Source organism: Betta splendens, chromosome 16 (assembly GCF_900634795.4).
Source record: "Betta splendens chromosome 16, fBetSpl5.4, whole genome shotgun sequence".
Classification (NCBI taxonomy): Eukaryota; Metazoa; Chordata; class Actinopteri; order Anabantiformes; family Osphronemidae; genus Betta; species Betta splendens.
In genome coordinates, this window is record NC_040896.2 from 20,624,147 (window position 1) to 20,649,555 (window position 25,409).

At 45.3% G+C, this 25,409-nt stretch overlaps 4 protein-coding genes across 13 annotated transcripts in view; 1 reads left to right on the plus strand and 3 right to left on the minus strand.

Moving 5' to 3' along the window:
* The window catches only part of oxr1a (oxidation resistance 1a), an 89,869-nt gene extending 84,362 nt beyond the window's left edge, over nt 1-5,507 (plus strand). For 6 of the 9 annotated variants that reach the window (XM_029127958.3, XM_029127957.1, XM_029127959.1 and 3 more), the window contains 6 exons: nt 112-192; nt 1,433-1,558; nt 2,838-2,990; nt 3,078-3,173; nt 3,256-3,329; nt 3,430-5,507. In XM_029127958.3, the coding sequence (XP_028983791.1) occupies nt 112-192; nt 1,433-1,558; nt 2,838-2,990; nt 3,078-3,173; nt 3,256-3,329; nt 3,430-3,565 (666 nt within the window). In that variant the 3' untranslated portion in view covers nt 3,566-5,507. Of the gene's footprint in view, nt 1-111; nt 193-1,432; nt 1,559-2,321; nt 2,462-2,837; nt 2,991-3,077; nt 3,174-3,255; nt 3,330-3,429 lie in introns of those variants that run through there. The other 3 variants (XM_029127961.1, XR_008692743.1, XR_008692744.1) reach the window with 3 other exon arrangements.
* A 947-nt stretch (nt 5,508-6,454) lies between these two features.
* On the minus strand, nt 6,455-12,069 carry sqlea (squalene epoxidase a). Its single transcript, XM_029130517.2, has 11 exons — nt 11,604-12,069; nt 11,073-11,331; nt 10,161-10,338; nt 9,925-10,021; nt 9,721-9,834; nt 9,247-9,418; nt 8,708-8,803; nt 8,360-8,502; nt 8,069-8,165; nt 7,869-7,956; nt 6,455-7,785 (listed from the first exon to the last, which is right to left on the minus strand). Exons 1-11 carry the CDS (start codon nt 11,880-11,882, stop codon nt 7,593-7,595), a joined length of 1,716 nt encoding a protein of 571 aa, XP_028986350.1. The 5' UTR covers nt 11,883-12,069; the 3' UTR covers nt 6,455-7,592.
* A 1,725-nt stretch (nt 12,070-13,794) lies between these two features.
* On the minus strand, nt 13,795-17,184 carry LOC114843702 (uncharacterized). 2 transcript variants are annotated; one of them, XM_029130516.3, is made up of 14 exons: nt 17,063-17,181; nt 16,755-16,831; nt 16,579-16,651; nt 16,368-16,480; nt 16,227-16,252; nt 15,953-16,090; nt 15,681-15,790; nt 15,510-15,605; nt 15,325-15,408; nt 15,115-15,241; nt 14,896-15,001; nt 14,470-14,652; nt 14,286-14,360; nt 13,795-14,047 (listed from the first exon to the last, which is right to left on the minus strand). In XM_029130516.3, exons 1-14 carry the CDS (start codon nt 17,088-17,090, stop codon nt 13,964-13,966), a joined length of 1,320 nt encoding a protein of 439 aa, XP_028986349.1. In that variant the 5' UTR covers nt 17,091-17,181; the 3' UTR covers nt 13,795-13,963. The 2 variants fall into 2 exon arrangements, 1 of the variants encoding a protein (XP_028986349.1); XR_008692917.1 differs by having other exon boundaries at nt 13,983-14,047; nt 14,441-14,652; nt 17,063-17,184.
* Nucleotides 17,185-17,908: 724 nt separating this feature from the next.
* On the minus strand, nt 17,909-25,394 carry rnf144b (ring finger protein 144B). The gene is made up of 8 exons (XM_029130171.3): nt 24,923-25,394; nt 22,864-23,112; nt 21,945-22,049; nt 21,487-21,547; nt 20,781-20,994; nt 20,304-20,448; nt 20,079-20,168; nt 17,909-18,800 (listed from the first exon to the last, which is right to left on the minus strand). The coding sequence occupies exons 2-8, from the start codon at nt 23,035-23,037 to the stop codon at nt 18,636-18,638; spliced, it is 954 nt and encodes a 317-aa protein (XP_028986004.1). The 5' UTR covers nt 23,038-23,112; nt 24,923-25,394; the 3' UTR covers nt 17,909-18,635.
* Nucleotides 25,395-25,409: the final 15 nt, after the last annotated feature.

The window sequence follows — 25,409 nt, forward strand, 5'->3', positions numbered from 1 at the left end:
TGTGAAAATGTTAAGTTTACTTAGATCACAAAACTCATTCCAAAGTAACCTGTCCTCTATATGGCCAGCAACACTTTTATGTTCCACCTGTTCCTGTCTTTGTACAACCAGGTAGTGTCTCTGACAGAGTACCACCGTCGGATTGACGCGCTAAACAGTGAAGATCTGCGCTCGCTCTGCAAACGACTCCAGGTGCCCTGCCTGCCCTGCCTGAGCCCCCTCTCTCTGCTCGGCCCAGCCGCTCTCTGCCGCTTTTTTGCATCAGCACGGTCTCCCTTTAGGCGCCACACTGGAGGCTTTACCTGCAGTAGCACACTAACATAGAATAACACATTTTCACTTCAAATGAAAAGTTTAGTAGGTTTGATGAGTACACAAGCTTTAATGAAAACATTTTTATCACTTCATTACAGAGCAGTTGCCTCATTTGGGATGATGAGGTTCTCACTTGAAACCGTCCTTATCTCACCGTGGCAGGCTTTTAGACGATGGCTTGATGTTTCTAGGGCTTCAACCCAGTGGCGTGTGTGCTAGTATTCAGCTAGCATTTAAAGCCAGAGGTTTGCTGACTATAGACAGATACAGTAGAAATGAGTACTTTTTTCGAAAAGAAACTTTTATCCACATGAGATGAGTGTACAGAAGGTGATCTGTGTGAGCACACAGCAGGAGATTGTTTAGTGCTGCAGGACAAAGGCACGGCTTGTGATGTGAGAGGGTGGAAGTAAGACTCCCCTGATAGGGCGAATGATGTTTGCTGAGGACAATGCAGGGAGGCCCTATTTGAATGAGAAGTGAAACACGAGAACATCCCAGTCGCCAGTGGTGAAGCAGTGGCACAATCGGCTCCTGTTATCGAGAAAGATAAACAACCCAGTCGTTGGTCAGAGAAAACGCCAAAGTGCAAATTATTCATTGGCCTAATTTTCTGTTCACTTTGAGTTCTCCCAGACAATGTGTGTGCCTGCTCCCCCACTTCGGCCAAACCATTGGAGAGTGTCAGGACCATATTCAGCTGTGTTGCTAGAGAACACTAATTTAGCTGATTAGATTAGAATGAAGTCGAATGTTATTTCACCCTGTCAGTGCTGATCCCATATGTGTACAGTTGGACTCTTTCTACTTGCCTTAGTTACTATTCCCATATATATGGCTTTAAGCTTTTCTAGTCTGACATAGTGTAAAAAACGTCTCAGTCAGACACAGGTTTCATCTTGTTGGTTTAGACAACCTGACCAGTTTTGCCAGTTTTATCAATAGCCTTACCTGAAAATACAAGCTATCTTAAGCTATCAGGGCTCATTGGAAGGAAGGAAGGAAGGAAGGAAGGAAGGAAGGAAGGAAGGAAGGAAGGAAGGAAGGAAGGAAGGAAGGAAGGAAGGAAACACTTGTTTTGAGTGTGCAAGGCCACTGACTGTATTTTTACTTGCAGATTACCACCAAGGAGGAGGTGAACTCCAAACATGGAATGTCCATCAAGACTGAGCTGGAACCAGACACGTTCAAACCCAATCTCAGAGAACCCAGTGACCTCCTGGAGGCCGACCAGATAGAAAAGGTAAATAGTGTGTTTATCTAAGACTGTGTAGCACAGAGGGATGAGCTACATTGGCACAATTAAATTAAAATTATACACATATGTGTTTTTATTACAGTATATTTGTTGTTGTACAGTGTTAGAGTTTGCCATGGCTAAACTAAGGATGTCATCTCACTCTTTGATTCATGCATGTAAAACAAATAAGCCTTTTGTTCCTGGAGTTCTCCTTCAGGAACATTTGATAATATTTAGGATTCAAATAAGTGCTGTAAGAAACTCACATCTGATCAATAGTCAATTCAGCTGGTTCAACAAACTCTATATTCTCTATACTCTACAGTATTTACATAGATGCCTGCATTTAGGGGACGTCTGATGGCTCTGGTGAATCGAAGGCAGTCTGCTCTGAGTTATAGGCAACTTTTTTTTAATAATTATATGTATTTTTATATTATTATAGTTTTTTAAATTTTTGCTGAAATTGAGTTGATAATTACAGCAGAGAACATGTTCAGTCCATAAACATTTGATTTATTCTCAAATACTAAAATGGAAATGAACTTTAGGTCATTTATTTAAAGACAGCATTAAAGTGAAGGGAAGGCATCACCTGTGACCAGCACATGAAGAATAAACTTCAGAGCCATTAGTTGGTTTGCCTTGTGTCGCGCGCGCGTGCGCACACACACACACACACACACGCACACACACACACACACACACACACTCCAAATGAGTTTCAGTTGGCATATTGACCAGAAGGTTCCTCCGTCGTCTCCAGGATGCTGTTCAGGCCTGGCTCATAGCAGAGCAGAGGTGAGCCCGGTCGGGCTCATCTGCTCCTGGCTTCATCTCCAGCCTGCTCATTACTCAGCTGTGCGGAATCAACAATAAAAGGGCAACGGGACTGACTAGTGCTTGGCAAGTGAACACACTTTTTAAAGGGCTTTGTGCAGCAGCAGCAAATGTTTTAGTCAGTGTCTTTTATTCCATCTGTTCTGAAATGAAGCGTACGCTGTACTGCTCCTATTGCGCCTTTGCCGTCTTCACATCCCTTGTGAACCGCAGCCACTGTTAATCTTTCAGTCCGTCAGCAGCAGGGCAGCTGGCGCTCTCAGGGAACACTGGACCTTTGTTTCCCTAGAGCCCGCTCTCTGCATCTGGAGCCCCGTTACTCTTCTTTAAGCACCAGATGATGTTAAAAGGTCACCACAGATGTAATTGAGCATTGGTTGCCGTGGCCTTTTCTACGTTTCATGTCCTTTTTTTCTTCCTTCATTAATATATCTGGCTGCAGCTTGCCAGGAATCTACCACCACGGACCATTGGATACCCATGGACGCTGGCCTTTGGCACGGCTAAGCACGGCATGAGCATTAAGACACTGTACAGAGCCATGCAGGGCCAGGACACACCGGTGCTCATGGTCATTAAGGACAGCGACGGCCAGGTAACGTCCAGGCTTAAGACAGTTTATATTGTGACAGGTGCTGGTAACGCCCCAGTCCAGTGTGATGAGCTGCTCTTGTTTCTTTAGGTGTTTGGTGCATTAGCATCTGAGCCCTTTAAAATAAGTGATGGCTTTTATGGCACAGGAGAGACCTTCCTCTTCACCTTCAACCCAGAGTTTGAGGTGAGTGTCTGCCACAGGGTTGATAGTGTTGTAACATAATGTTATGTCATCAGTGTTTTGATACTGGTTGTGTCTGCAACAGGTGTACAAATGGACAGGTGACAACATGTTCTTCATCAAGGGAGACATGGATTCCTTAGCTTTCGGTGGAGGAAGGTGAGCGTTGGCTTCTGTTTTTTATTGCTGTTTTTATTCTGCTCTTGTGCTGTTAACTTCAGACAGTATTCTAACTGCTTCACATTTTCTATTTCCGTAGCGGTGAGTTCGGACTGTGGCTGGACGGAGACCTCTACCATGGCCGGAGTCACTCCTGTAAAACATTTGGGAACCCCATGCTCTCAAAAAAAGAGGACTTCTACGTGCAGGACATAGAGATCTGGGCTTTTGAATAATAAGAACTGCCCCACGGGAGATAAATACAAGAGGTCCCACGGTGGGCGACGAGGAGCGCGCCTCCTTTAGAACACTGGCAACGTCCCAAACCTTACTGCACATCACCAGGGCTCCCCACGCTGGAAGCCAGCTATTGGATGCTTATTGTGCATTACTACTGCAGTTATTACGGAGCTTTTTTTCTTTGTGAAAAGTTACCTTTGTGTGTATCTTGTTACAGCCTTGTGCAGAGTCCTTGCAGATTAGGGTGAGTGTGTAAAGCAGTAAATGTGGCCATGAGATTATATCAGAGGAATGAGGATGGGGAAGTGGGGGCGGAACCATAAGGACCTTTAAGGGAGAGGACCATTGAAGCACCTCTGTCATCAGAGGTGGTGAAGATGATGGCAGCGGAGGTTTGGGACGGCCGCGATGAGAGAAACCTGCCCCGCTGAACCTCAAGAAGTCCCTCAACCGCCCAAGAACTCTGTTTGGTAGGATGTTACTCACTGTGCTGTCAGCCAATGGAGAAGAGAAAGACCCAGGTAGAGGGAAAGAAGGGAGACACGGCGAAAACATTCCACTCCTCCTGGTGACGGTGGAGATTACAGTTCAGATTTGTGGTAAATCACCTGTATACAAAACGCGTCCGTAGCAGGATACGATGACACCTAACTCAGAGCAAAGAAAATTCCCTGGGGGAGGGAGGGGGGTCTTTCTACAGTACAGTCTGGGGTTGTTTTCCGAGGCTAAACTTGTAGAGTATTGTGTAATGTAGTCCTCCTGTCGTTCACTGTCATAGCACACCATCTGAAAGCACATAGCGATAACCCATCGTTGTAATGTTCTGTTCAGTGGGTGTACGTGTGAGTCCAGCTGACACTGGCTCCTCTCGCAGGACGCTGGCTGTACGGTTCGTAGACAGTAACGTGTTGCAATAGATTCGTGGAATATGCAAATAACTGTCCTGTGACCTCAGATACCCGCAGGTCGCGGCGCCTCCGCCGCCACCTGCCACTCTGTCGAGAGAAACTTGTAAAGCTTTTACGTCTTGATACACTATTGCTTTTCTGGGTATTGTTTGAAAAGCCTGAGACGTGGTTAACTGTTTTACATGCATATATGACAATTATATAGTGGTATATATGATTATATATGGACTTATATAATCATATATATTTTGCTGTTAAGTGTGACAGTGATCTTTTTGTGCTGATATTTCAGCTGTTACAATATAATGTATATTACCCTGTAAATTAATGTTAAATTAGTAGATTTGTTCATATATATATATAATATGTATATGTATTCATATATATAGACATATAATATGAATACATAATGCAAATACATAATGCGATATAAATATATATATATATATATATATATATAAAATAAAGTGTGGATTGGTGGGTTGCATCTAGCACTTTAATCTGGTCGTTGGTTAAACGTGTCAAGGCCAGGTTCTTAGGTTCTCTTAGCAGTAGCTGTACAGTACCTTTTGGTTTAGCTCATTAAGATGTTAGCTGTTCGTAGAAAGCTTGCTGCTACCACTATCAATAAGGGTTTGCCCAAATGCTGTGTGTGTGTGTGTGTGTGTGTGTGTAAAAAGGAGGAGTATTCAGCAGTGGAAGGGGGGAGCTGAGCGTGGTTAAGCACGGCAGCAGGGTCAGGTTTCTCCCCTCGTGTGGCTTTCAGGTGAGTGTCAGTAGGTCCAGGTAGGTATGCTGACAGACAGACTGACGCTGACAGGCAGGCGACGGAGGGCCAAGGGAAGCGCGTACAGCACGCGACCTTCCCCCGTCCAGGAGCTGTCTTCCACTCCAGTATTTGTGTCCTTGTGGAGAATCACAAAGAATAACATGGATAATTCTTCCAATTATTTCAACACAATACAGTGTATCAGTGATGTATAAAAAAATAATAATAAAGCTGAATTAATTGTTCTAACCTGGGAAATGACAGCGCTTCTGATGCTTCTTGTCTCATTTAACTTTTAGGTTTGTTAAATATGACAGCTAGAGATGGACAGCAGCCTAACATGCACGGCATGTTCTTGATTTGTGTGTCTGGAATAATAACTTGCCAATAATATATTTATACCCTTTGCCAAGTAAGATGCTGTTCAAAGTCAGCCAATCAATCACCAGTGATCAGAGGGTTAGATACAATCATTGAGGCTGTTACTCATCATACTTGGGTCGCATTTGGATGTTAAGGATTATGAGACACATTTAAAATAAAAAAACCCTGTGAGTTTGATGGTTGAGTGAATCTTAAACAAATGCTGTCAGGCAGAACTGATCTGGATATTTGACAACTTGTAGGCAGAAGGCTGCGATCTGAGGAGGTTGCTCAAGGTTTAAGGAGCAATCATTAATTGCATACTGTGAATATTTGAGCTTTTAACTAATCCATTAGGATAGCATATGATAGCATGTACCAGTTGCATTGTGGGTAAAATCATTTCATGAGAATGAGAATATTTGGGGGTTAAAAAGATGCGTTTGCTGGATGAGCCCTGACTTGTATCAGTGCGGTAAATGAACCCAGTCTGCAACAGTCATTCACTCACCAAGGCTGAAAACGCATCTGCAGCGTCAGCAAGATTTATTAAAAGCAGCTGCAGTAAAAGAACAATATCAAACTCAACTAATCCTCGTGTTTCATTTTCATGTTGCATGTTGATAAATTCTACTGAAGCATTAGAACATTAAAGCCCAGCAGCAATTCAATGCAGTTGACTGAGAGTTGAACTATTATGGGCTGGATTAAAAACAGGGTTTAGATTTAAGCAGTGGTCCTTCTTCTGTGAGTGAGCGCCATCTGGTGGCCTATGTTTCCCTATAGTCCAATCAGTGCTTAATAATTATTTAAAATATACAAATTAAATTCATATGAAAGCTGTGAACAAACAATGCAATTTATTTAACAGCACTTCATGAAGCAACATTCATGAAGAGACCTTCCTGGTCTCATCATCTGGTCATGGAACGTTGCTGCCTCTTTGTCAGGCTCCAGTCAAACTCCCCTCAGGCGACATGCTGTGTCAGCTCTTTACTGACATCCAGCAGCAATAATGGTGCAGGAGTTATTCTTGGGGTTCTGAGATTAGAGTTTTGTCACATTCAACTGCACTGTCGCCATGTTTCAAATCAAAATGTGACACAAAATGTCTCTTATGGCAGCATGTACAGGGAAACAGCAGTAACGCAGCAGACAATTATTACTGGAAGTTATAAAAATAAAGTTCTGCAGATTTTTAGCTCGACAAAAAGAAGCTATATATTTTATATAAAACTCATTGTGAAGGCAGTAGTTTAGACATTGAGTCATGTCAGGACATCAGGACGTTCTTCTATTAAAACACTGTGCCGTCAAAGGTTGATCACCAAATTAAAAACAGCCACACAACAACCTCCACAGTACAACAGCAGGAACCGACCTCATTGCAAAACAACAATCCAGATGCCAAGTTGCTTTTTGAAACTATTCATGCTATAAACTACTGTACAGTGTTTTGTAGGCACTTCTACTACAGAGGGCAACTGTGCAGTAAATGCAATGCGAGCATCGATGTATAGTCTGTCCAAACTGAAACAAGGCACTAATGAGAATTTTTTGAAACCTTAGAACCCTCTGCATGGTCAGACCAAGGCTGGTGTCACCTTTTTAGGAGGGAAACATGAAAACTATCATCCTTGTTTCTCTCCATCGCAAGAAACGCCAAGAACCGTGAACTAGACAACGTCTGCAGATCAACTGTTTGTCAAATTTAATAATCCTGCAAGTTCAACTAAAACCTGCTGAGCAGAGCATCACGTCAGAAACATGTGACAGTTCAGTATATCTGCAGCTCTGAACACGTCTTTGACCAAACCAAAGTTCTAGTACTTTTGTACTAGAAGTGTGTTTTTTTTAAAAACTCTCCAACATGAAAATCTTCATCAGTCCTTAAAATCCTTTATCAGTGGCTCTGGTTTGGATTTGCTCTCAACTAAGCCTTAGTGTGTAAGCGTGCTGCCACGGTTCGGCCCGTGTGAGGCCTCAGTACAACAGATGCTTCATTTCGGAGTAGATGAGTGGAAACATGACGGTGCAGGCTCGGTACAGGATGGCTGCGCTCTTCAACAAGGCTCGAGGTTTGGTGAGCCACGACTCAGACTTGAAGTTGAAGTAGACAGCGTACAGCGCCACGGCGAAGAAGTGTCCGATCAGCGTCATGGGTTTGGGCGTCAGCCTGGTGGAAGCCACAACTCCATTCATTCAAACGCTTCGAGTTAACCACTCGTGCAGAAATGAATGGTGCTAGTTAGTACGTACACTGAGAGGAGCCCAACAGGTCCGGAAATACACTCTCCACCGAGCTTGAAGTACTGGAAGCAGGCCTTTCTCAGCTCATGTAGATAACCTGGACACAGACACGATGAGACTCAAGATGAACATCATCATCATCCTCTATATAATGTTTGAACCTGACAGTACGTGTGTGTTATTGGGCGCAGCAGCAGGCGCACACTCACAGTCTGTGGCTGCAAACAGCTCATACAGGGCCTGGGCCAACACGTTCACCACAAAAGAATGTGATGACTTGCGTTCCCAGTGGAATTTTTTCTTTGCCTGTCGAGAAGAAGGAAAACAAGCTGAGCGTGATATCACACGTGGGTCTGCAGTCTCTCACCTGCAGAGTCGCAGAACGGGGTGATGCTCACGTGGTGCAGAGCCCAAATATAACTCGTGCGTGCTGTGATTCAGATTCTCCTTGTATATGTGTCTGTTTGGCAGAAGTCGGGTCCCGCTGCCCCTGTGCTCACCTGCAGCACGGCCCGGTCGTCGTACAGATCCGGGATGTTGCCGAGCAGACTCCTCCAGATGCGGACGTCGTTGAGGGCGACGCTCATCCCTCCTCCCGTCAGAGGATGCCTCATGTTGTAGGCATCGCCCAGGAGGAGCACACCTGCACACGACAGAGCCACGTTGGTGCCGAGACTATTCACATTCATTTGTGATTATAAGAAAAGATTCATTTGGAGAATGTGCAATTTGCAACAAATTGGACTAGGTGCTGCATCGCAGGCCTGACTCATGCACACAGTGGAAGCAGCTCAAAACATTCCCTTGGTGCATTTGAAGCAGCACCTCAGTCAATAAGCCGTCAGTACCTGGCCTGTTGACAGGGGAGGGAGGCAGGAAGCTGGCGGGCATGGACCTGAGTCGATCATTCTGCAGCGCCACCATGAAAGGCTCCTTTAAATGCTCTGAAGGAACGAGAGAAAGAGAAAGCACAGGCAGGTCGATCACCAGGCGAGAATCCAAAGGTGTTCCCTGGGCACACGCACAAGAAAAGGCCTTTTCTTCTGCCGTCTGAATGTGCGTTTATCAATTTATCAGTGTGACTTGACTCCTGCCATTTCAGCCGGACCAGAGGCCAGACGCTTTGATAACGTGGAATTGATATTTCAGCTGAATAGCAGAGCGGACTATGAATGTCAAACCCCTCAACCGCTGCGCACGCACACACACACACACACACACACACACACACACACACACACACACACCGGCACAGGCTCCAGTCTCTGCTGCTCAGTGAGGGCTTCTTATAAAAGCCCACCTTCTAAGGACCCTGCTGTTACAGGAAGTCGCCGACCGTCCGGCCCGAGTCATTATTAGCTGCGAGTAATGAAACGCTCTCTCTTGCCTGGCAGCTGCGGGTGGATGATCTCAGCCATGTACTGTGAGAGGTCACGCGGCATCGCTCCTCTGATGTCCACCAGCACTCGGGTCTGCGAGGACGAGATCTGGTAAATGAGCACCGGGCTTGGGTTGGCCAGCACCAGCTCAGCATGATTGGCTTTAAACTGGGGACAGTTCTGGGAAGAAGCAGAGGAGAAGTCACACAGTAGCTTGAGTATATGGAGGCTTTTCACTTCACTGGCGGCAGCATTATGGTTCATTTGTAGTTTACAGGCATATTTGTTTCCCAAATCAATCACTCGTGACATTTTCTATGGATTGAAAACTGTAGTGCTGCACAGTTGATCCAATCCATTGTCTGACGTAAACACTTGTTCTATTTCTGAAGGGTCAGCAAACTGTGAAAATCACCAGTTGTGTCTCTGTCTCTCAGGTTTGTGGTGTTTTACTGCTATACTTGTGGTTTTGTTCCTGCTACCTTCATGAGGCATCCCACAAAGTGTGAGGAGACGCGAGCTTTCCCGGAGACCAGGCTCTTCCTGAACTTGGAGAAACAGCCGTCAGCCACCACAGTCAAGGCCGCGTGGATTTCCTACAGGACACGGTTCACGCATGTCAACTAAAAATGTCCTGCAGACTAGTAAATTGAGCATCTTCCTCACCGCACTCACACCGCTCTTACCCTGACGTCTCCAGTCTCTTTATCCTTGTACTGCACTCCGGTCACACAGCCGTCCTCCTCCAGCAAACTGGTGACACTGCCTTCCAGCAGAGTGATACTGGTGGCCACAATAAGACAGCACATGAAATGAACATGAACTTTGGCTTTGACGAAGGTCTGAGCACAAAGCAGAAGGCGTCCAACCAACTACGGTGTCGCCCCATCAGCCATTTGGCACGTGAAGCTCTGATGCTCACTTTGGCTCAGCCAGCGCGGCTCGTCGCAGGCCCATGATGAATCGACCATGATGGAAAGCCTGTCCGCACTGGACGCTGCCGTCCTCCTGAGGGTAGGGGATCTCCACCTCCGCTCTGTTCTCCATGTCATGGATCACATAGCCCTTCACCAGATGGGCATCCAGGCCCTCCACTGTACCTGAGGCCAAACACACACAACAGGTTGCAGTTCAGTGTCACAGCACATGGTCGCTATCCACTCAGTTAGTCACGGGTCACTGGACAGTATGTTTGACTTGAAGGCGATGAAGGCGATGATCTAAAATGATGAACGAGTGCAATACACCACATTGCTGTTACAGTCACACAGTAAATTAACAGTATCAGCTGTTTCATTCTATCTCAAAGGAATATTTAAACATACATGTGCTTGATGATTAATGGCTGCACCTTTCCATTAAAGATAAACCTCTAGACATTTATTTGAGGCTGTAATATCTGGTTTTACTTACTTACTCTCAACAAGAACTCAAGATGTGTTTGTGAATGTAACGGTTTTGTTTTTTGAGGGGTGAGAAAATATGACATGAACTACAGCGTTATGACCTGAGGGGGGCAGCAGAGACTGTCTACTCAACAACACACACACACGCACACACACACTGAGCGAGACAACATCACTTATCACTACTAACTTGAAATGTTAGTCAGTATGCACAAAACGTGTAAAGATTGTGATGACTGTCGTTAAGATTGTTAAGCAGCACTTATTTGTCCAGAAATTACTTTAAGAAGACATTATGAATAAAAAATCTAAATTACAGGTTGTATAAATTAAACACCAGAGTGCGGTAAGCTGTGGATACATTTGACCTTTAACCCGAGGCATATGCAGCACACAGGTGATGGACCACGGCAGCTTCTGCCACTCACCTTCCAGTCCGAGCTCTTTGAGAGCCTTGTATCCTCCAGGCTGCAGCAGCTCCCCGACGATTCTGTCCGGCTCCTTCATGTCCCTCTCCACCAGCGTGACCCTCCTTCCGTCCCGGGCCAGAACAACGGCCATTGCTGAGCCCAGGACTCCAGCCCCAACTATGACCACATCTGGCTCCGGGGCCACAACGGCAGAACTGGCTGTGGCACCTTCTGTAGCAGAGTTCTGTGTCTGTACTTGTTTCCTTTGTCTCCAACTCTAAAAACAATACACAAGGCCAAACAATAGACAAATGCATATTTAACACCTCATTTATTAATTTAATAATAACTCACTTCACCCTCACTATAAAAGCTACATGTGATAGACTTCTTAACTGCATGTAGCCAGTTTGTGAATGTGATTACATTATTTTTTTACAGGGTAAAGAGAGCTGAGTGGAACACATTCATAATTTTATTTTTCTGCATTTCTTTGTCGTCCTTCGTTCGAATAGGGAAATAAACATGAATCCATGTCGATCCTCTTACCTTTTTCCTGCTCTTCTCTGCTTCCCTGTTTCCCTGTGTTGACGTTTGAGGAATGAAGTTGTTGACGACAGGTAAAAAAGACAAAAGGCTCAGAAGTGACTTACACGCCCGAGACAGTCTGAGCTTCTCGCCATCAAAATACCTGATATGTGCGAGCAGCAGCCCGACTGTCAAAAATAAAGTTAAGGCTATGATTACCTCTTTGTACGCCACAGTCAAAATTGTGTTCGATTTTTTGTAAAGATACGTAAAGCTCGCTATTCCCAAAAAAGTCCACATGTTTTTTTTTATAAAAAAAAATAAAGTTGAACTGACAGCAATGATACAAGAGCACCTAACAACGATTTTATTTTGGTTGATATAAAAAATAGCAGTAACATGTATTATTGTATATCTAGAAGTGCTACAAAAAAACGTCAGCCAACCGTAAAACAAGCTGTTACTTTTGTAATGTAACACAACTGTCGGCGAAATGATGTTGAATAATTTATGCTAATAAAAAACGCGAACTACTACCGATTGGTTGGAGTTGCATCCCGCCTTTTCCAACGTTAAGCCATCCAATCAAAGATGACGTGATGGTGAGCAGAGCTCACGCTATACGCTGGTTGGACAACCTTCTCGGCAGGGAGCGTCCCGTCGGCCTCTGATTGGTCAGCGTGCCGGCAGGACGGTAGTATGATGTGATGTAAGTGGAAAGAAGCGTGTTTCATTTATTGTACATAGCGTGGGACACATGCGACGTGGACCGATTATGTGTCACAAGACAAATTGATGAACTGCATATTATAGCCTGGATTATTGGTGAGAAGATGTTGCCATAACAAGAAATGCTGCACACAACTGCACTGACAACTGCGGATCAGACATATATCACAGTTACTATATGAGTCTGCCTGATGCAGAACACGTAGAAATATCCATGGCTGATTCTAAGATCAGTCCTTATTTACAGTTGGACATGGATACAGTTTAAAATAACCGAATAAATGAAAATTAAAAATATTTTCAATGAATTGTTGCCTTATGTGACCATTATGTTGTGATCTGTTGAAGAGAAGAAGAGCCTTTTACATACAATGTAATGCAAGGCACCCTGGGAGCTAGTGTGAAGTTTCTTACTCAAGGTTGTACACTTGGTGCTCTGATGGGGGTTTGAACCTGTTAGCATTCTTATTTTTAATCTCCCGATCTTCTTGTATGAACCTCTAACTGTGGCAGCGATCAAAGTGTGCAAAACACCAGCCACAACCCACTCTGCCTCGCTCTGAACCAGGTTCGGAGGGAGTTAACTCAAGGAGTCAAGGAGGACCAAGGCCAGGAAGGAAACAGGCCCTGAAAACATCAGCTCCAGGCTCCCCAGAGAGTGTGCAAACCAGCTCAGTGAGGTGAAACTCTCCATATTCAACCTGAGCCTCAGCCTTTACATTCAGGAGAAGTTCATTCTTGCTTGTTTTGGCCTCCAACCTCCTCTTAATTAATTTATCCTAAGAGCATTATGTAGTTGTACTGTAAATAATGCACCTTGTATAAACTAATCTGCTTCCTCAGTTTTTCAATTACATACTATTGTCAACCAATGACAGTCTCGTACTCACCTCCCCAGACAGACATAATGGTCAGTACATCAGCCACTGCTCCCTGTGGTGTGGAGCAGGAGTAGGACAGCAGACAGCCATGTGCACCCTCTATAACACATGATGCTGCAGTCCTCTCCTCTGCCACTGAGGAGCTTCACAAATTATGCAGTTTTACTTATAGATTTCACAGTGTATACAAAGAACCCAATACCAATATTCTATTTCTTGTACTTTTTGTAGAATTTGTGACATGGACTCCTGATTCCATGAATACACAATGTAGTGGGCTAAGATTACTGTACTGTATTGTACTTAAGGTTAGCTAACAGAATTTTAAAGTGGTTTGATGAACATAATCAACGTTGCCAGTTAAAACTATGTAGCTTTTTATAAGATGTTGCTCAAGTTACATTTAGCGTTAGCTGGATAATGTTAGCAGTGAAGTGAAGGAATGATCTGAGCGGTAAATAGAAATCAAACATAATTTGCATCCTAGCTATCAAGCTGGTAAGCAGAAGAGTGTGGACACATTAACTCTATAACAATAATGTAATTTTGTAATTATACACTGCAAATTTGTATACTGTGAAACCAGAATAAAACTCAAATGCTTTATTGTGAAAATTAGTTTTATTACCAAATTACATTTCTACAGTGACTGAATGTATCTTTTGTTATTATTTTACACTTTATTTCTTAGTGAAACAATTTCAAAATCTGTGGTGCCCTGGTAACTTTTCATCTCATTTGAATGAAGCACAATGTTTGTACCATTATTTATTATATGTAGTGATTAAAGATCAGCTCATATTTTTCTTGCTTTCCTGAAGTGATCTTGGGTTCCCCATTCTGCTTGATGAAGGCCTGAAACAAGAAGAACACAACCTTTTCATTTGGAAATAATTCTATTAAATTATTATTATTAACGATTTAAAGATACTTTAAAGATATTGTTTTAACATTTAGCTATCTATACACTGGATAATGTGTTTGTGTTGAGAGACACTAACAATAGTTTACATAAAGCTCTGCAGCACAATAAACTAGCATGTAATATTTTATTAATTCATAACTGATCACACAGAGGTGGCGTCCACTGTACCTCCATGTCTTCTAACGAGGAAGAACCCTCCACCACCTTCAGTCCAAAACCATGACTGAAGCTTGAGTATCGCTTCTGGAAAGAACCAGTTATAGATACTTAACAATATAGAATGGTTCTTAATTATAGATTTATTATTTAATAGCGTACTTAACTGTGAATATTACGCAGCTGAAAAGCTCACCTTCATCATCTCACTGACTATCCCATCCTCAATGATTCGTACAGCGTTCCTGAGTCCTCTTGCAAAGGCGTCCATGGCTCCGACGTGGGCGATGAACAGGTCCTCCAGATCAGTGGACTCTCTGCGCACCTTGGCATCAAAGTTTAGGCCTCCTGGCTGCAGACCACCTTGTTCAATGATGGTCTGGAGAAGATTTGACATCGAAAAATGTACATAAACATATGTAACACAGAAATGATTTGACAAATTTCAAATTGTTTTTTCAAAATGAATGTTGAGGCTTGTTTTTTTTGCCAATTAGCCATGTATCGCACAAAAAAATGTATTATTACATAATACATAGATTATATATGTATATTACATATTACAAATGTTTTATAAAACACCACGGCCAATAAGATTCAACTAAACATTAAATCATCTCACCTTCATCACCATGGTGACATTCCTGATGTCCATGGGGAATTGATCTGTGTCCCAGCCCAAGTCCGGAGAACCAGTGTTTGAGTCAACCGAACCCAGCATCCCAAACCTGAAGGGAAGCAGGGCAACAGGGAGCATTTAGCATTTGTGGAGGTAAAGCGGTCCTCAGACTACATAAACTGTGGATATGCAGCATTTTGTATGGTTATTATTGTGTCTTACGCGGAGGCCATGACAATATCATGTTCGTAGGAGTGTCCTGCCAGCGTGGTGTGGTTGGGCTCAATGTTAAGCTTGAAGTGACTGTCCAGACCATAATGCTTGAGAAAACCTATAACACTCATAGCATCTGTTGAAGGAAACGGCACCATAAGGCCCTCATGCTGTTATAATACATTTTATTGCTGGTGTGTGTGCTTTTAGCATCGTTACCATAATCATACTGGTGTCTGCAGGGCTCCTTTGGCTTCGGTTCAATGAGAAACTGAAACTTTGCCCCAATCTTCTCTTTGTACTCTGGTGACAAATACACAGACATGAAACTATGACATTATGAATGCATGACACTAAATATAACCCAGATTCAGAATTCATTATTCACTCATCATGACACTTACTGACAGCCATTTTGAAGAAGGCGGCCATGTGATTCAGCTCAGCGGCAACATCAGTATTATGAATGGACAGAAAACCTTCTCTTCCTCCCCAAAACACTAAGGAGACGAATAGTAATTTAAAACAAAAAACATAAGATTTTACATCTAATGAAAAAATGCAGTTCCTCGTACCAAAGTTTTCTGCACCCAGCTTCTTGGCGACATCCAGTCCCTTTTTGACCTGAGCACCAGCGTAGGCCAGGACGTGACAGTCAGGGTTAGTGGCTGCACCGTTCATGTACCTGTTACACGAAGTTTCCATGTGAACCGACGCATCGGGGCATTTTTTTAGCATGCATGCATTGCTAACAATAATAATAATAATAATAATAATAATAATAATAATAATAATAATAATAATAATAATAATAATAATAATAATAATAAAAATATAAAACATTGACCTCGGGTGGGCAAAGAGGTTGCAGGTGACCCAGAGCACCTTGACTCCAGTCTGATTCTGCAACTGCAGAGCCAGGTCTGTTATTTCATCCAGGTTCTTGTTGGACTCCTCCAGCGTGGAGCCCTCAGGAGCCATGTCTCTGCAGAAAACAGAGAGGAGCTATGGGCTTTCCACTAAAAGCACACGCGTCTTCGTTGCTGCCTTCCAACTCTGACATACAGGTTGTCTGATGCTTTACATAGAATGTGTCCTAAACAAACGTTCCGGTCAATTACCTGTCATGAAACGTGTAATATTTAACCTGGGGAGACAAGTAAGAATTATAAAGATATTAAACAATATTAAGAAGCGCATATGCATTCTGTTTAACTGTAAAAGTGTAATTTCTCCTAATAAAATCATCTCAGTTCTCTCACACCAAGCTTAGTGAAAAACTCAAAAGCAGCATGGAGCCTCTTCTTGGCCGACTCCATAGGAGTTCCTTCATTCCAAGGCCGATGGAGCGTCTGAAAGCCAAAAGGATCAGCACCTATGGAAAAATAATGGTCCTCATTTACAATGTAAACAAATAGTAAAAAGAACCGACAGTATAATAATTACACCCAGCCTGAAGCTCAGGGAACAGACCTGTTCCACAGAAGGAGTGCCAGTAGCAGACGGAGAACCTCAGCCAGTCCTCCATTGTCCTCCCCATGAGCACCTGCACAGAGCAGCAACGCTGATCTCTGACCAGTCTGCCTTTGCGCAACTCTGCACAGATGCATGCACATTATCTCATGTGCGCGAATGTCTGCGTCACGTACTTCGTCTGCGTTGTAGTGCTTAAAGCACAACACGTCCCCTGGACCTGCGCTGGGCTCATACTGGATCCTGGCAATTCCTGCGCCACATGTTATGAAGTATTACATCAAACACGCTCACCTTCGGAAACGGTGACATGTGACACATACAGTATGCGGCGAGAACAATAACTGATGTCACATGACAGCACGACCAGAATCAATGCACCGCTACTTTAATGTTCACAGGTGCTCATCGCGCACGTAACAGCCCCGCGCCGACGACGGCAAGTGAACGCATCACACCCGAGCACGGACATGTTCATGTTTACCTGGAAAGAACTCCTCCGCTGCAGCCATGTCCAACAACTTCAGCTGTGCAAGTTTGTTCTTCTTCTGTGTTTAATGGGCGGTTTGCTTCCTTGCTCTACCGCCACCTGTCGGTTTCTCTGACCCTCCCCAACCCAGTGACACTTACAAACTTAAACAAGACTTCCACCCGCTCCCTGATCCTCCAATTTCCAACACACTCCTCAGACACACATCTTCAATCCTGACTCCCTCACACTCCTCATCATTCCTTCACTTTCCCTCCTGTACTTACAATAATAATAATAACGTGCTCCACTCCCTCCACCTCCCCAACATGTCATACGCTTTTTCTACATCAAAAAACACTGCTACAGTACCACAGCTTCCCTATCTACCTGCGGTTTCCTATATCATTCTCCAGGTGGGCAACTGGAGCTATGGAACTTTCTCCTTTCCTAATAACTAATAAATAAATAACCTAATAACTCAGTTATCAGATTATCTTTTTCCAGCTTATATACCAACATTTCATTTATAAATATCTTATCAGTTTACACACACTTGAAGTCAATGCTATTGGCCTATAGTTTTCTGATCACTTGCATCCTTTCCTGGCTTCCTAATTGGTATACTGTGGAAGTTTGTCTACGTCCTTCTGCTAAAACTACACCAGCAATGCCCACTTTGGAAGCAAGGTGGCACTAAAATGCGTTAAATCGCCAACCTGTTTGCTGACAACATTAGATATGTTTTCATAGCAATTACGCGTAAAAGTATTATTATTGATTAGATAAATTATTGACCCAATGCTATTACCTTTTCTCACTAATTATATTTTATTTATATTTCAAATAAAGGATCTGATGCAGGTTCAGCACATTGTTTATTTCTGTTACAGTGTTTCTTTTATAAAGTGTCTGATGCAGAAACATCAACAGAAGAGTAGAAATGATAAAAGAGCACACACATAACCCATAAATACATATTATTTTTTTAAAAGTACGCATTGTCCTTTAGAGCCTTTGGTCGGGGAACATACACCAGGTGGAAACACCAAACATCTGCAGGATAAGTTGCCCGTGTATCACTGAAGCCCTGTAATGATTCTTATCGGCAGAGCATAGTTCTCACACGATGTTTTGCATCATTTTTACGGACTTACAACCCTGTGTGTTCATTTTCCTAGCGCTAACGTTTTTTGCATAAGATAAAAGGTATGAAAGGCAAATGAAATACCACCGAGCACCAGGCACTGTAGAGCGAGGCACTTGAGCACCTAACACTTCTGGTTTGGCATTGTGACGTTTGGCACATGAAGGCGGCGTTGCACCTTTGAGATGCACGTGTGTGTGTGTGAAAGCGTCAGCCCCCCCATCCAGGAATATAACGTTCTTGTCACGTCTCCCTCTTAGTAGTGTGGGAGTTAGTTACATTCATCCTCCTTACATTTACACTTCCACCATTTTTATGACAAGACTTTAGTCCGTCGAATAATAAAAAAAGTCCTACAAGATTAGTCTTGTCCGCCACAAAGAACTATCACTCGGTTTACTTGGGCGCCATCCTCATGTAGGCTGGTGGGAGGAGGAGCTGCTATGATGTGGAGGCGTCCGACAGGCTGAGGTCCTTCTTCCTCCTTTTCTTCTTCTTCCCTCTACACGGCTTGCAGACGCAGCACAGGATGCAGGGGGAGGCCAGCAGGAGGAGGGGAGAGGTCACCAGCACGATGATGCTGACCCCCACCAGAATGCCCACCACCTAGAGGACATCAGAGCATCACCTTTAAAGCTGCACCCTGCAATTCTACGTCCGCCTCTCGAGGCGTGCAGACGGGTTTTCTCTTGTCTTTTCTGAGCAGGCTGATCTGCTTCTGGAATAATCATATTTTAACATGGAGCTAATCAACTGGTCACTCAGCACATCGGACAAAATTTTCTCACATAGAAAGAAATGTCCGGGAGAACCACTCTGCTTGTAACGATCTAGGTTGGCCTCGGTCATACATCTATAAACACCTCACTATACAGATGCAGATACCCCACCCACACACACACCTTACAGTCTCACCGTCTGCTCTCCGACCTTATCTAACTGTCCTAATGTATCCAAGAAAAAACTCCAACAAGGTTTCCACTTGTACTGTGTGCCACTGTGTGTGTGTTTTTGTATTGTATTGTTTTGTTCTGCAACTTGCTTCCACTGTCAGATGGGACGGGGCTCCATAGACGGCTGCCTGGGTGCGCCAACACCAAGACCAGTTCTGTAAAGTGTACTCTACAGGACCTGGCAAATAAAGCTCTTCTGATTCTGAAAACAGCCACACTATCAAATCACTGCGTGAAGGGGAGTTTGGTTGGAGTCACCTTTCCATGGAGGCAGCTAATGAGTGGCAGCAGGTATGTGTAAAGCTCGTTGGGCCTGTTAGACCAGGGTGCAGCTGTGTTGTTTTTCAAGACACATTCGCTCTGTTAAGCTTCAGCCAGCCACACATCACACACACAGGGAACACTAATCATGTGACCGCAGAACTGGAACGGGGAAACTTAAGACAGAAATAGGTTGGTGGCAGCTAGTTCATTTTGTTGAATGGACAATGTCATTACTGGGCTGGAATCTGGGGATTAGCCCAGCTTAACATTTGCCAAACTAGCGGAAAACAAAGTTACAAAAACTTTCTAGGTCTCTAGGTCTTTCTAGGTCTCATAAAAACTCTGTAAAAAAATCTTATACAACAATTGAGGGCTTAAGTTCAGACTGTTTTTAGATTTTACATTAAGTGAAACATGCTCAACCGTCTGTCTTACTGTACGTCCTGCTTGGGCTTGTCTGTCCAGCAGTAACTAATTGACCTGACAGATGGGATAGAGTCCAAAATATTTACCTTCCAGCCCTGGTGGCGTGTGTGACACACTTTAAACAAATCAAACCCGTGGGTGGAATAACCCACCAGGCCCACATTCACAGGGCGACAGCATCACCTCAACACTGAGATGATTCCTGTCTAGTTTGCTGCCGTCTGCTGTGAGGTGGCCTCACCTGCGTTCTGTTCCACATCACAGAGGCCCTGGAGTGTCCCAGCTTGTTCCTGCACGGTCCCTTATCGTAATGCCTCAGGAAGATGTCACCCTGCATGATAAAGAACAAATATTAAAGACAATCCTTCAAAGACAAAGTGGAGAAAGTACAACAAAGGCCTATTATAAGCCTGTGTGTCTCTATAGCTACAGGCTGAATTGGACTTGGCTGCGGGGGGAAACTCACATCCAGACTCTGCAGACAGTACCAGCAGAAGGTGTGTTTGCAGCTCTTACACAGCATCTGTGCACAGCCCTGGTTCCTCTCGATGTAGATCCCACACATCGGGCACTGCTTGATGGGCGTGTCGGAGATGCTGTGGGAGCGAACCCTGTGGATGAACAGAAAGACGCCGGGTGGGGGCGTGTGAGAGAAGCGTGGCGTACATGTTGAGCATAAAGGGGGGCCAATCGCTGTTATACGTGCATTCTATCAACCCCGTCCTGCTGCTCCCTCTGGCACAGGCACAATTTCAATAGAACTCCCAATGAGTCCCCAATGACATCAGTGAGTCTGACAAAGCCACAGCACCAAGCAGTGCAGTAATGAAGCTGGACCACAGGGAGCAGAGCGCGAGGCCATTAATCCTGAAAACGTCCGAGGTTCCTTATTCTATTCATCATGGAAAGTATCCTCTCGCTTTAATTAGTCAGCCCGACCGACCTGCTGTCATGCGAGGCTAAGTGCGGCATCATGGGCTGGTGTTGGGCGCAGGTGTGGCCCTCCTCCCAGGGCCCTCTGCACCCGGAGCAGAAGACCACGTGACAGGCCAGACAGGGCACGGCGCCGGGCCGGCCCTCGCTGCTGGGCCGCACGCTGCACACCGCCTGGCACTCCAGCACCGGGCACCAGGCTTTAGCCGGGTCCAGCTTCACGTCTGCAGGAAGCAGGAGGAAGGATGTTAAATGCTGCACCTGTCACGTAGTTTCACAAATAGGAGTTTATGCAGAGCAGCACCAGCAGGGAGACGACGATGCTAACATGCTAATTTCTTAATCCTACTGTATATTCTTTTTCGCAGCAACTGTGGGTCCTTCACGTGCTGACTCAGATCCCGTTTCTGTGACTCATGTGAGCAATGTTGCCAAATAACCTAAGTTCCCAGAAATATGACTCTTGTGATTTATGGTAAGAGAAAACAATAACTACTGTGTTATTTGCTTCAGAACAAAAGCAAAAGTTAAAAAAAGACCAATGCAGCTCTAGCGGTATCATCTCTTCCATTAATTTGTAAATGTCATCAGAAATCCACAGTATTTCATCAGACTCTACACACATCTCCAGAAGCTACCCGCACTCAATTTTGGCTCTACTGCAGCTGGCGTTTCAGTGACTTGCAGGCGTTTTGCATTAAGGTGACATCACCTACCTCTTTCAAACTTCAGCCGCTGATACAGCTTTGCTTGCTCCACTGGAGCCAGGCTGGCAATCTGCAAACACAGAGCACAGCCAGGGTCTGACTCTGACTTCACAGAGGCACGCGACTACATGAGATTGTCAAAGATCACGGCGGCAGGCTGCATTTCTCCGCCAACGTTTTCTACACATTCACAGACTGGACGTTTCCTCACCAGCTCGTGAACCCTGGCGTTTCACAACCTCAATCTGAAACCAGCCCACGCAGCGTTAAAAGCAGCAGACTGAAAATCCAGCTTCACCTTTCTTTAGAAGTTTCCTTGCGGCACGCTGGAATTTCAAGTGATAGTCCTTCAGTGTTTTCACTGAAAGTATTGTGTTTGTGCATCGACGTGATTTGTCCAGTCACAGCCTCTGAAATTCTTCACTGCTTTGGTTTTGCTTGTGACCTACAAACACCTGCAAACATACCTCAGAGTCCTGCAGCACTCCCGTGTGGTGGCAGGCCATGTCAGGACAGGTGATGGGAGCCCCCCCCCCCTCCATGATGGCCAGCAGGACGTACTGCTGCAAACACTGGGGACGGAACGAAACAAAAGATGAGCATTTAATGAATAAAAAGAAAACAGGCTGTTGTGCAAATAGGGCAAACTACAGTAAATGTCAAATAAACACGCGGATTTGGAAACGCGTCAGAGGTCGCATGGTGTCTCGGCCATTGACTGTGGAAGAGCAGGAGGAACTATGCAAACATTGTGCAAAGGGAGACAGTTTTGAGGAAACGAAAATCAAAACACATGAACGTCAGCTCCTCAGGATCACAGGTGTCTTAAACAAGCCCTTGTGCTAATCATGTGCTTTGACATTAAGCGTGAAAAAGGGCCGAACTGGAATTAAGCACAGTGGCACAAAGAGCGGCCTGTGCTGGAGCAGCCACACAGAACGCAGCCGCTAAGCAGCGTTCGCTCGGCTCAGCCGCTTCCCACCAGCGAACGCTGCTTAAACAGCACAGCCAGCTTCACAAGCTATGGGTGGACACCTCTGTCACTGCGCATGCATTCATTAGGCGCGGCACAGCCCCGGGATTCTGTATGAATATGAATAAGCTCATCAACAGCATGGTAATAGTTGAGTTTTTAGAATTAGGCAAAACACGTTTTATTAATCAATCCAAATTCTAGGGAGAGTTCACAAAAACAAAGGAAATTCATTCCTTCATTGCTTTACATCACTGAATACAAGGAGAGGAGCATCCCATCCCTGATCATCCTAACGCTGGAGATTTCGCCAAATTTCCCAACAGAAAGTGTTGCGGTGTGTTTTTCCCCGTGGCTTTTCAAAGTACCATCTAAATATTGTGAAGTGAGCCGAGTGCGTCCACTATACTCACTGCTGTGCAGAAGTGACAGCTGCAGCTCAGCAGCTCCCTGGTTTCCTCGGGCGGCAGCTCGCTAAGACACAGCTTGCAGAAGACCTTGGGCCCCGACTGGACGTCGGTGGGCGCCGTGGGGGTCCCTGGAGCCAAATACCCGGCTTCCTGGTGCAAAGAGGGGCCGCTGGCCATGGTGGAGCCAGGTAGGAGGGATGTAGGACCACGTCAGGCTGCTCCTATCCTTTCTGCTGGGGATCCTCCATCCTCCTGAAAGCACAAATAATGCTCGTCTGTGTGTTCTGTCAACAAAGGTGCAGCGCTTCCCTCATTGTTTTCCCATGACAGGCCCGTTCCTAGTAAATGGTGAAGCAGGTGGGGTGACTTCACCGCTCCGGGATGCAACTCACGCTCATTGTTTCCCCACCTGAGATGATTAGTCACCGTTTAAAGTTGAGAGGCATGAAGGAACACGTAATCCGGAATAATTACTGCAGTTATTCTGCTTACTTATCACGTCTGCCTCTCCAGAAACGGCTGTCAAAGTCCAACACCCATGACTTTATTGACCAGTGCCTCCTTCGTTCTGACAGGACCAACGGGCTGTAAATCATTTTAGGAACACGGTCAATATTAGCTGGCTGAGCTGCTGCAGCGCATACTTCCCCGTTTCACGTCAAGGAAGGAGGACGGCGTTTGGCTTCGGAGGCGACGATTCCAGTCAATGCAGAGAGTTGACAAGTGAACGTGAGACTGGACAATCAGCAGTAAACAGCCTTTGCCAACAGCTGACCACGGGCTCAGGTGGAGCGATGTGGAGCAGCACGTTCACCGTCTCAGCCCCAGAATTACTAACGATAAAGACAAGCGTCTCACCAAACCTGTTACAGGAATCCTTTCTGGTTTCACTCTCTTATTTGAGACAAGCTGCTATTGTAACGTGATTGATTTATCGTGTCCAATCTCACGAAGCATGAGAAATAATGATGCTATAATGCTGGGTTTTGAAGTTAATCCTGTAGACACAGAACAGGGTCACACACTGTGCAGCCTGATCACACCTTCCATACCGCACTGGTCTCCATTTCAGCGGCCTGTAAACGTTGGAGCGGCCCAATCGATGCCGTGACCAGCACCAGCACCAGTGTCCTACATGTTTGAGTGTGTGACCTGTTTACGTGCCGCTGGTGGGAGGTGGCGTGCCAGCGGATCTATTTGTGCACCGTCACGTAGGATCCCAAAAACGCTTCGCTTTAGGCCGCAGTCATCGTCTCACAGCAGCTCTGAGCGCCCGGCCCGCCCCCGGCACCGCCGCCTGGTGCCACGCGGGGAAATCACCGGCTTCACAGTTTAATGACAGCCGGGAGGCTTGGAGACGCTGGGGATTTCATCCGCTCTGTGCGAAGGCAAATGGATGCCTTCAAATGAGAGTTTGGATTCATGAAAAGCCAACGACAGGATGCTCAGCGTGAAAGAAACCACTTTTAACCTTGGCCTCTAAAAAAACCCATCTGTATTATTGAGCTGCCCCAGAATAAGAGTCCACGTTTGAACTTGAATCTCTGTTAGGGCTATTCATTAATCACACCGCCCTTTGCTGACCGGTCACTGATTAGCCGTCCAGATCCAGCCACAGAGAGCTCGGCGATCACAGCCTCACTGTTGACCAAACAGGCAGAGACGGAAAACCAGTTCTGCCTGGTGGAAAGCTGCTGCTCTCACACAGGCAGCCACTGTGACGGGGAGGAGGCAGCTGGATCTCCGTTTATACTGTATGCCATCATTTACACAGCTGCAGCCACCCTCCGTCCGTCTCTATGGATGCGGGGGCCCAGCAACCTGTGTGTTCTGGGAAGGAGCGGATCAAGGTGGCAACAGCCCGGTGGACAATAGAATAATGGGACAAATGCGACCAAGGGGCGATCAGCCTGACAGTTTGACGTGAGAAGTGTATTCTACACAAACAGAGCAACGTCCAGTTTAATGCAGAACCCAACGAGCTGAATTCTCGCCCCGGGGCTGGAAACTCCCACAGACACGAAGGGCTGCGGACGGATGAGAGAGAGTGAAGGGCTCCTACCTTGTTGCCCGTGGAGCGCTGGGTCCCGACCGTCCACAGCCGCAGTGGCTCACACGCAGACGCGATAAACCTTAAAGAGAAACTAAAACCATGCTACACGACCGCTCGCGACTGCCTCCAGTGTGTATATGTATGTGTGTGTGTGTGTGTGTGTGTGTGTGTGCGCGCGCGTGAATGTGTGTCGCTCCTGCTACTGCGTTTTGTTTCGAACCAGGAAGTCCCACGGCTGGTTATTCCTCTAAGCGCGTGCTGCTCTCACGGCCTGTCGGACAAAACAGTGTCCGGCGGGTGCGAGCGTTGGGTTGCGTTGGTTCCCTCTGCGTTCAACATGTGATATATTCGTATTTCAGTTTTACCATGCGCACACACTCAGACATTTTAAAGATAATATTGTACGATTCCGCTCCAAACATACTCCACGTTGTTCAAGCGTATCACATTCAAGTGGTGAGAAAAACATCTAAAATGTCAGTATAACTGCCACTAC